This window comes from Vombatus ursinus, unplaced genomic scaffold (genome assembly GCF_900497805.2).
Source record: "Vombatus ursinus unplaced genomic scaffold, bare-nosed wombat genome assembly UNPS02015255.1, whole genome shotgun sequence".
NCBI lineage: Eukaryota > Metazoa > Chordata > Mammalia > Diprotodontia > Vombatidae > Vombatus > Vombatus ursinus.
The window spans coordinates 5055477-5066627 of NW_020955033.1; the positions used below are offsets into that span (position 1 = coordinate 5055477).

Here is an 11151-nt window from a genome sequence, read left to right on the forward strand (position 1 = left end):
AATTTTCTTACATTGCTTTTATTTTTCCCCTAATTTTTCCTCACTCTCTCTTATTTTATTTTTTAATTCCTTTTTAAGTTCTTCCAAGTAGTCTTTTTGGGCTTGTGACCACTTGACATTACTTTTTGGGATAGGAGTGGCTTTTTTTTTAACCTCATTATCTTCCTCTGTATATGAACCCAGATCTTTATATCTATCTATGGTCTGGTTCTTTTTCCTTTGCTTAATCATTAACTTGCTTTATTTTATTTTTAGCTGCTTATCATTATCATTAAATTTTAATTTTGAGTTGTGGGTAATATACCTTAGGCCTCAGGTCCTCCTTACTGCTATTTTCAGAAATCTGTCCAGGGGCTCAACCTCAAGGACTCCTCTCCTTTCCTAAGTCACATTTAGGACCCCCAGCCAAACTGTCCCCAAAATGTCCTTGCTCCCTGCAATACTGCCTTCACTGGACACTCTTCCTTGCCCACAGCCACAGCCCAGGATTACATTTGGTCAGCACTGCTAAGCCTGGCTTCCAGAAACAGCAGCCAGTCCTTCAGCCTTCCCTCACTCAGCATCTACTGGTCTTCAGATGAAAGTTTGTGAGGTAAAAGTTCACGAAGGTGAAATTTCTTGAGGCTTTGAGTGAAGTGAAAGTTGAGGCGAAATTTCCCAAAGTCTTCAACTTCCTGACAGAGCTGCTCCAGGATCAGCTTTTTGTTAATTCAGTGGAATTGACCTGGAAGTGTCTATACCTCACTCGGGCCAAACCTCAGCCCCTGAAGGTCCTGTCTTTTCTGAGGTCCTCTCAAGTTGTCTTAGAGGGCAGCTGCTTTATCCCTTTATTTTTGTTGCTCTATGTTCATTTCATAGCAATTTCCTTTTTGTTTGTGGAGGAAATCTGGAGATCCTGGAAATTTCTGACCTATTCCACCATCTTTCCAGAATGCCTCTATAACATCTGGAATGCTTCTGCACATTTTTTTGGTGTTATTTAATACACGTATGGGGCAGCTGGTGGCACAGCAGATTAAATTCCTGGTCTGAAGTCAGGAAGACTCATCTTTGTGAGTTCAAATTTGGCCTCAGACACTTACTGTGTGACCCTGAGCAAGTCACTTAACCCTATTTGCCTCAGTTTTTTCATCTGTAAAATGAGCTGGAGAAGGAAATGGCAAACCACTCCGGTATCTTTGCTAAGAAAACCCCAAATGGGGTCATGAATAATTGGACATAACTTAAAAAATGACTGAACAACAACATTATAGGCATTACATGTGAAACTAGTAAAGTTTCCTCATATAATGGTTTTATAACCTTCACATTACACAACAGTGAAATAGTAAGCACCATGCTTGATTCTGATTTTAATCACATAGCCCTTCTATAAATACTTTGCCACAGTACACATAGAGTATCACTAGTTTTTATTACTTGAACAGTTATTTCTTCTTTAAGAGGAACATTGAAAGAAATGGTACCTTGATGACAAAAGTTATTCATATCTTTCCACAAGCTGACTGAATTATTAGGGCAGGGACAGAGGAGGTTCACTTTCTGACCATCAGAACAAAGAGAAGCATATCTTGAGCAAATGGACCTGACCTGAGACAGTGGAAGACGTGCTGGTGTTGGAGGCAGAGCTGGAATCTTGACTACACTTGGTACATATTTCATTGACTAAATCATTTCTCTTAGTTCCTTGTGATATACACATTAGATGTCTTCATAGATGACCACTTATCAGTCCTTTTGACAGGTTGATGCATAGGCTGTATAGGTTTAAGAGTTTTGGAACTAGCTCAAAATGGATGCCCTGAAGAGCAAGGAGCGATCTTTGTCAGTGACCTTTGGAGCCCAGCCAAGTGGTAAATGAGACAAGTATTCAACCAGCTGCAATGCTGCCTTTAGATGTCAACTTAGTGGTATTAATACTATGTATCAAATGGGCTAAATTTATGTCAACTTTCCCAAGAGACCAAAGGTAGCATAGGAGAGAGTACACCCACAAGATATTGGGGGGAAATGTTTGTACTTTTATTCTTGCCTATGGCTTTGAAGTAAATATTTCTTTGTAAAAACTAATGGATGCTAGATAGTTAAATGGAATTAGGGCACTAGTCATTGATAACTAACTGTGGGGGAGAAATCCATTCACAGAGTACTTAAGTTAAAGGCAGTAGAAAAATACCCACAAATCCTTCAGGGAAGGTAATAAGTATATATTAAGCACTTACAACTACATAATAGAAATTGTGCTAACTGCTGGGATACAAATGCACACAAAAAGAAAGGTAGTTTTTGCCTTCAAGGAGCCAGGAAGCATCACTACACACACACACATACACACACACACATACACACACACACATACACACACACACACACACACACGCACACACACACACACATACTCTCTCTCCCTGTCTCTCTTTCTTTCTCTCTCTCTCTCTCTCTCTCTCTCCTTCTTTCCCTACCTCTCTCTCTCTCAAGCACCCTATAGGAAACATATACCTAGCTTGACTCTGAAATAGTAGGCCAGAGCATACTTGCTCTATAGGTGTGTATGTGCTCATGGGCATGCTGGACCTATGATTTCAATTGCCTCTCAAGACAGAGAAGATAATATAGTGAATAAAAAGCCCTGCTCAAACTCAAGCAATTCTTGGTTCAAGTCCTGCCTCAGACACATATTTAATGGCTCAATGCTGCAGGTAATTCTGCTAATCCATAAGGTCCAGAAAATGTATTGATCTCTACTGATAGAAAGTTTCCCCATTAGGAATTCCATCTAACAAAAAAAAAGTCACAAGAACAATCCAAAATCTAATCCAATAAACATTTATTAAGCACATATGATGTTCTAGGAACTGTGTTAAGCTCTGGGGAGAAAATTAATAAAAAGAAAGATCGTCTCTACTCTGAATGAGCTACAATCTAAAGGGGAGACAGCACACAAAAAGAGATAGGAAGGCGGAGGGGGTGTTGGGAGGATGTGCTATGATCCACTGAGTTGAAAACAGGTGGAGCAGTTAGAGGGTACAGTGGATAAAATGCCAAGCCTGAAGTCTTCTTCCTGAGTTCCAATCTGGCCTTAGACATCTACTAGCTGTATGACCTTGGGCAAATCACTTAACTCTGTTTGTCTCAATTTCTTCATCTGCAAAATGAGCTGGAGAAGGAAATGACAAACTACTTTAATATCTTTGCCAAGAAAACACCAAATGGGGTCACAAATAGTCAGAAGTGACTGAAAATGACTCAAAAACAGGGCAGCAGATACAAGATGAAGTGATCTGAGAGTTCAGTTTCTGCCCTCTATAAAGGAAGGCGTTGGGAAGCATTTGTTACTCTGCTCTCCAGGCATGCCAAGAAAGGGGAGAGAAAGCTGAGGGAGGTGTAATCAATCTTAGCTATCTATTTGTTTATCTACCTATCTACCTATCTATCTATCTATCTACTTATTTATTTTTGCCATAAGTAGCATTCAATATCTTTTCCTCTTCAAATTCCTAATATCACTTTGCCTAGATCTCTTTTCAATATTTCAGGTTTAATTTATTTGTCTTTTCCTCATTAGACGTAAGTGCCTTGATATCAGGGGTGTGGCATAACTATCTTTTTAAAGTTACTGACTATCACAGTGTCTGGGACACGGAATGATTTGTAGTTCTAGGGACTGTTCCTTCATAAAATGAATTATGTTCATAAATTTTTAGAAGATTTTTATTGCAAGATTTCATATATGTATAGATGAGATGTGCAGAGTTAGTTAACCTGGTTAAATCCATAAACATAATCTCCAAATCTAGGCATTCTTCTGAGCCTTTCTGATGACAGATGACAGTAGTATACATTAACGGTAATTTCCATTTGCACAGGTATCTTTGGACTAGTAGAAGTGTACAAGTAATGGGTATATGAAATTCTGGGTTTATATTGCCATTTCTTTCTTATTAAAATGACTTCTGCAGTAGCTGAGTTATGGCTATCTGTATAGATTCACCAGTACCAGATGTTCTACCAGATGAGAGTGGCTATAAAGCACAAAATATTTCAGTTTCTGGGATAGCACCAATCCTACAACACTAACATAAGTCACCTTTAACTTCAAGAGCATAGTAAGGTCATAGAGGTCAAACTGAGATGACTGATTAAGTGCTATATAAAAGTGCATTGCCCATAATTCTGGGATTGCCAGATGTTCAATGGTCATCTTTGCTGAGTAGGGAAGCAATGACTGAATACCATGGCCCATCGATTGTTTTTAAGACCCCGGAGAACTATTTCATGTCATCATTCTGAAGCTTGCTGAAACCCAGTTGCCAATTCCACCCACCATATTGCTTATATAGATTACATGCCAACTTCTTATCATTCCATTATCAATCCAGGTCAAGTATCTGTCATATATACCACTCTAGTTTATCACGTAGTACCATCGTTTCTGTGAAACAGATCCTGGTATCTCTGCCTCTTTTAGCTAAGTTTATTGAACAATATAGATGTGTAATAGATTGAACAATTCCCCAGCTTGGTAGCTCTTTAAGTGGATTTAGAGTTTGATACCTTGCCATCACTGTATTCTGACACCTGGCCTCATAAAGACATGCAGACCAGAACCGAGGGAGGCCCTGAGGGAATATGGTATTAGATGGGTCATTTTTAATAGGTGCAATAAAGCGAAGTAAGTAAAGCTAGGTGGCAAAGTAGATAGAGTGCCAGAGCTGAGTCAGGAAGACCTAAGTTCAAATCTGACCTCATACACTTAATAGCTGTGAGACTCTGAGCAAGTCACTTAACCCTATTTGCTTCAGTTTCCTCATTTGTAAAATGAGCTGGAGGGGGAAATAGCAAACCAGTCCAGTATCTTTGCCAAGAAAGCTCTAAATACGATAATGAAGAGTTGGACATGACTTAAACAACTGAAGAATAATAACAAAAAAGTCCCAGATTCTCAGTAATCACTTATGTAAGGGATTATTTGAGTATGAGAGCACTAAGGGCACAAAAAGGGGTAGAGAGAGTTGAAATGAAGAATCAAGAATGACAATTTTTGCCTCTTTCCTAGCTATGCTGAAAGTTATTGAAAAGTAGTTAATTAATACTAGTTTTACAAAAATAGAGCCTAGATGAATCTTGGTACTGAACTTGGTTTTAATTTCTATTTCTTTGCCTATCTGGTTATCATATCATTTTAATGACACCTTTCAGCTTTGAGGTTCAAAGAAAGTCACTGGCTACATGTTTGGTTACTCTTAGTGTGGAGTGGGGACATTTAGTATTCTTTAGCAAGATAAGTAGTATATACCTCTGTGATGACTCTACCAAATAGTTTGTGATCTCATATATATCATATATGCATATATGATGTGCTTATATACATATATACACAATACACAATAAGCATATGCATATATTTACATACATGTATGTATATATGCGTATGTGTGCCTATCTATATATGTGTATATGTAATGAATATATATACTACACATAATCACATATATAGTATATATTCTGAGGCTGCAGTCATCAGTATATAGTAGCTTTAGAAAAATCCTCAGTCTTCTAACATTTATAAGCTGAAAGGATTCCTCAAAGGACCAAGATAGTAAATATCAAATTTCAAGGTCATCATTCTGTCAGGAAACTTCAAAAATGGATAGAATGATGTGGACCTTTACTCTATCTCCCTTAATCATAGTTGCAATGGAAGGCAGTAGAGGTAACAGAATGCCATCTCTTGGTGCTCTAGCATGGCTTCAGTTTGCCAGGGCCTTCTCTGGCCATCCACATCTATTTTGTAGCCTCAGGGGTCTGATAGTATCAATGATTTGGGAGGGCAAAGAAAAGAGTATAGAGCTCTTGATATAAACAGTTGAGATAGCTTTTCCTATAAGTGTCTTTTCTCTGATCTTCTCCTGTTTATGTCAGGAAGAGGAAAGTATGTCTGCTGTGCAGTAGTGAATGAGGAGCTTACAGTCCCACACCTGATGCTATCATTGTTCAAAGAGAGAGGAAAAAGTGCAATATCTTGAGCTATTGATTTGATACTTTACAAACATAACAGGTTGACTTTTCTGTCATGACTTTTGATCTAAGTTTCCTCTGTCATTCTGAGCTTTTTTTCATTTTTTTTGTTTCAATTCTCCTTAATACTAAGACAAGGTCTGTGCACCACTGCCTTAAACATTATCTCCACTGACAAAACTTACAAATAAACAAAAACTTTTTTTGAGTACTGGATCTGCTAGAGTGCACGCATTCTAGATACAAGGTAAAAATAATGTTGGCTTACATCAATCATACAAGTACAAAACATCAGTCTTACTTTCTGAGAATACAAAATAAATTTATCACTATCCTATCACTAACTAAGGTGAAGGAAGAGTAGCCTTATGGGATTTCTCCAATCAGCTTTGACAACTGGAGCACATGATTCAAGATGATTTAAATGGTCTGTGACAAAAAGATAGTTAATAGTCTGTGAAATGTTCATTATCCTTAGTTGGAAGGATCCTCCTGATTTAAGACCTTGCCTCGGTTCCATGGGGTATTAGAGAGTAAGGAAACAGTAATTCAACAACATGCAACAAAGAGTAATCAATCTGAGGCAAAACTGTTAATGTTTTATGAATGTGTTCTGAATACCCAAAGGGGGCAGGTTAATCAATAGAGCAAGATAGAGCAGGTCATTCAATGGCCCATCTTTAAAAATGTTCTCAAAAGCAGATAGGGCAACCCTTGTGTAACCAGGCTCTAGAGTGGTGCTGTGTAGACCTATAAATATTATATGGTCCTTCCAAAGTGACAATGTGGGCTCTTCTCACTTGGAGAGGAAAGGATCATGATTCTACATATGGCTATGCGAGTTAGAGTTGGACTTTAGATATGTAGGAGCTACTCATTCTTCCTTTCTAAGCAAGGGAAACTTAGAATGTTTCCTTGGATATAATTCCTATAAGCCTATACAACCACACTCTGGAGGCTGGTTACACTCAGAAGATAAAGCCTTTCTGTGTTACACTGGACAGAATTTGGCACAAGCATAACATCACATTTTTAAAATGAAAAATGTAAGCTAAACAAGAAGTGGTTAATTCTTTTTTAGTCAATAAAATTTAATTTGAACTAATGAAGTATTCTAGGCCTTTACTTTGTTTCTAGGAAAATCTAAGTTTTAAGATAAAATTCACAGTCCTTTACTGGACTAGTGTTTTAATGTCAACAGCAGTTTAATGTCAACAGAAGAAAACACTACAACTCTGACATCATTCCATCAATAACACCCATGCAATTATTCATATGTGATCCACTTGGGAAAATCATTCACTCAAGGTTCAGTGACAGGCTACATATCAGCCTCATGCTTCACTGAAAATGAGTGAAGTAAATTGTTTGAACACTAACTCCAAAAGTCAAATGTGATAGCAATAGAATACCAGTACAAGGGCAAAGTAACCCACACATTGCTCATGAAGGTCCTATGGGAAATGGAAAGAGGGCTAGGCATGTCATCTGAATAGTTTTTTGGTGACTAGAAAGAATGGGAGCCACTCTATTCATATAATAAAAATAAAAGACCATAGAACATCAGATTATACAACAGTACTTGGTGTTCAGTTCTAGGTTAAAATGGGTGTTATGTTAAAGAAATATTTTTTCTCTTTGATTTAACAAGAGGTACACGTAGGCAGTACTATTATTATGTAGTTCTTGCAGGTAACATTGAGCAAGTTCTCTGAATAGATTGATTAAAAACAAAACAAAACAAAACAAAAACAAAAACAAAAACAAAACTTCAACACAAGAAAAAACTACTTACACCAGAATAGAAAGGCTCGCCAGACACACATATCACATCCTGCTCCTGGATCATCAAAATATCTTTGGCTAGGTGCAGTCGCACTTTGAAAGGCTCCTGATTACCATCCTGCAGCAAACAAATTCCTGTCTTTGTCTTTAGTGGAAAAAAAAGGAAAGAAAGAGAGGGAAAATAGAATGCTTAGTTTCCAGATTGTTATTTCAATGGCCAAATTACATTAAAACATCAAGACTAAATAGCATTTGTGAGCTGGGCAAATACCCTGATGATTGTAAGATTAAAACTTTAACAGTGCTTCTTGTGCATAAAGAAAAAGAAAGTAACCATTTAAATTAAAGTAAAGCTATGAGGAAATTGAGTTTGTGTATCAGAAAATGAACAATAAGATTCTCTGTTAAAAATGAGAATTTTGCCTCCAGTTTTCCTAAATAAAAGGAACTCTAATTCTTGGTTTTGAATGTTTTTTAATTGCAGGGTGACAATATATGAATTGTCTTTCTTAACATTATTCTGGTACTTCAGTAGTTACTGATCCCCTTTTACATAACTATATACAATAGAAATATTATAGCAGGAAGTTGATTTGGAGCAGTTTTCATGGATTTGGACATGAGTATTTTGTCTCCATAGGCAGGTACACATATGCTCTGGCATAAACAATCTCTGTAGAGAGCAATCCATTGACTCATGCCCTTTAGGAGGGAGCCAGAGTATATGTGTTCCTACCACCACCACCCCACTCCATCCCCCACAGAAGAAAAAAAAAGGTTATAAAGGATTGAGCAAATTGGTTCTGTGGAGAGGAAAGGGACAGTAGGGTAATCAATTGTTTGAGACATTTTAATTACCTACCCTGATTCATTATTATGTTGTGGAGGTAATCCTGAGTTCTTAAGGTCAATGCCAAAAGATTAAAAGCTCTGATAAGTCCTACCAAAAGGGAAAAAGTTTCCAATGTGGGCTCAATCCATGACTATCTTCCAAAGGATTGGCCTATCTAGTGCGGATAAACTCATCTTCAGAAAGTTGCCTACTAAGTGATGAAAATTTTCAGCTGCATGATGTCATTAAGACCAATAATTAAGGCACGAATGAATTCTTTCCTGCTTCTGTGGTAGGGGAAATAAATGTACTGATGAAATTACAGATCCTTGAAGATGAACAATAAACCACTGAACCAATTGTTTCTTTTGATTTTTTTTCGGTCTCTTAAGTCTTTGGTATTAACCCAGCCACAAAGAATACAAACGTAAATGCACAGCAAATAATTTGCTCAAACTCTCCCACTTCAAGAGATCCTTATAAGAACTGAACCCAATGATAAACAGATGAGATAAAACATGAGATTTGTATCATATAAGGGTACAGGAACTGGGGGGTATTTACTCAGTGAGTGGACTCTTCTTTTAATTACTTAATCACTACAAAATTTGAATCACTACAAAGTAGGAAGCCTCCCTCAATCTTAAAATACATTCTCACTGTATCATAAACTTTAAAGTAGAACATAGAATGATGCAGTGATGCCTGGGCTTAAAGAGAAAACTATCCCTACCTTGTCTGGTTATCTTTAGATGTTAGAATTTCTACATGAATTGTTTGTATCTTGTCAGTTATAGCATCTTCCTTAAGAATTTTAGTATTCTTTTACATTTGTAAAAAGTCATAAATTAATGATTAATTCTATTTAAATATTCAAAGGAAATGCTTAGAAGTGAATTCACTATTATTTTGGCCAGAGGGTAACAGGTTCTAATGTCAGCAATTATATCATAAGTTTTCTAGTACAAATTCTTCATTTTACACATAAAGAAATTGAGGCCCAAGAAAGTAAAATGACTTGATGGATATATATGTTACCTAGTTCCCTCAGCATAGACAGTGAGCTCTCTCTATTGAAATGTTCTTCTTTCTTCAAAGCCTACCTCAGATAGCATCACGATGAAGCTTTTCCATCTAGATGCCATCTTACCTTCCTTTGAATGACTTGGGACATTGTGACTCCTTTAATTTTTGTTTTTTAATAGTTTCAGTTATGTCTGACTCTTCATGACCCCATTTGGGGTTTTCTTGGCAAAGATACAATAGTGGTTTGCCATTTCCTTGTCCAGCTCACTTTACAGATGAGGAAACTGAGGCAAATTAAGTGATTTCTTCAGGACCACACAGATAGTAGGTTCTGAGGCTAGATTTAAACTCAGAAAGATGAGTCTTCCTGACTCCAGGCCTGGGACTTTATCCACTGCACCACCTAGCTGTCCATGACCCCTTTAATACACTATACCTAATAGTTTGTCAAAGCTTCGAGGACAGGGATTCTGTCTTTTTTTTTCTTTAACCCACAGACATGACATTTTCCAAATGTGACTTGCACACAATAAATTGAAATAAAAGGCATCATCAAGTGGATGTATGACTAGAGAAGGGAACTGGCTTATCAGGATGGAAGAATGACAGATAGGAAACAATCAGCCTGAGTGCTACACTACTATATATGAAATATTAATACAAAATCAGACAATAACCTCAAGGATATTAGGTAGATCTTCTATGGAGCATTTATTCACACAATTGCAGAAACAAGAATTAAATCAGATATAAATGTTTGGAGGAGCTATGATTTGTTCCAATCAGATGACAACCATTGAAGTATTGGACTGTAAATATTCCCAACATCTACCACAAGGCCTTGCACAGACTAAGAATTCAACAAGTTTCTTCAATTATAATGAATTAATAAATGAGATTTGTTGAACTGAATATAAATGAATACTTGAATAAACTGAAATACTGATTTTGTTTTGCATTTTTTTTGTAGGGGAATACCTCCTATTCACAGTGCAATTTGTGCAGGGCATCAAAATAGATTGAAACTAGAAGATACTGATGACATAAAGTGTACAATAAATAGGAAACTCATTTTTGGTACATTTACTTTTCTTCTACATGGATATGAAGTAATAAAAATGGTCTATATACCGTTCTCATTTTGACAATGTTTTGAAGAATAACTCACTTAAATACGTAGTGGTATGTTATTTTTGTAATATTTGTGAAGCACAAGTGAGATCACATAGCTCCCCTGCTCAAAAATCTTCAGTGACTGTCCATTACCTTACCTTGTAGATTCTTTACTCTTTCATTCAAGAACATCCATGGACTGACATCAACCTAGCTTACATCTCTAGCTTACAACGCAGTTTCATCTTTCATGCACTGTTTGTTATACTCAAACTGTACTACTAAGCATCTTGTCTTCCCAGTGTCATCTTCTACTTCTAAGAACTTTCACCTTGAAACTCCATGTTCAGAACAGACTCTCTCCCCACCTCCACATT

General features: G+C 36.9%; 1 protein-coding gene across 1 annotated transcript in view; it reads right to left on the reverse strand.

Annotated features, from left to right (window-relative positions):
* The window catches only part of LOC114031732 (gamma-1-syntrophin), a 488334-nt gene extending 479505 nt beyond the window's left edge, over positions 1–8829 (reverse strand). Inside the window, exons 1-2 of the mRNA XM_027846876.1 lie at positions 8818–8829; positions 7814–7948 (exon numbers count right to left, since the gene is read on the reverse strand). Coding sequence (XP_027702677.1) covers positions 7814–7948; positions 8818–8829 — 147 coding nt within the window. The remainder of the gene's footprint in view (positions 1–7813; positions 7949–8817) is intronic.
* Between the last annotated feature and the right edge of the window lie 2322 nt (positions 8830–11151).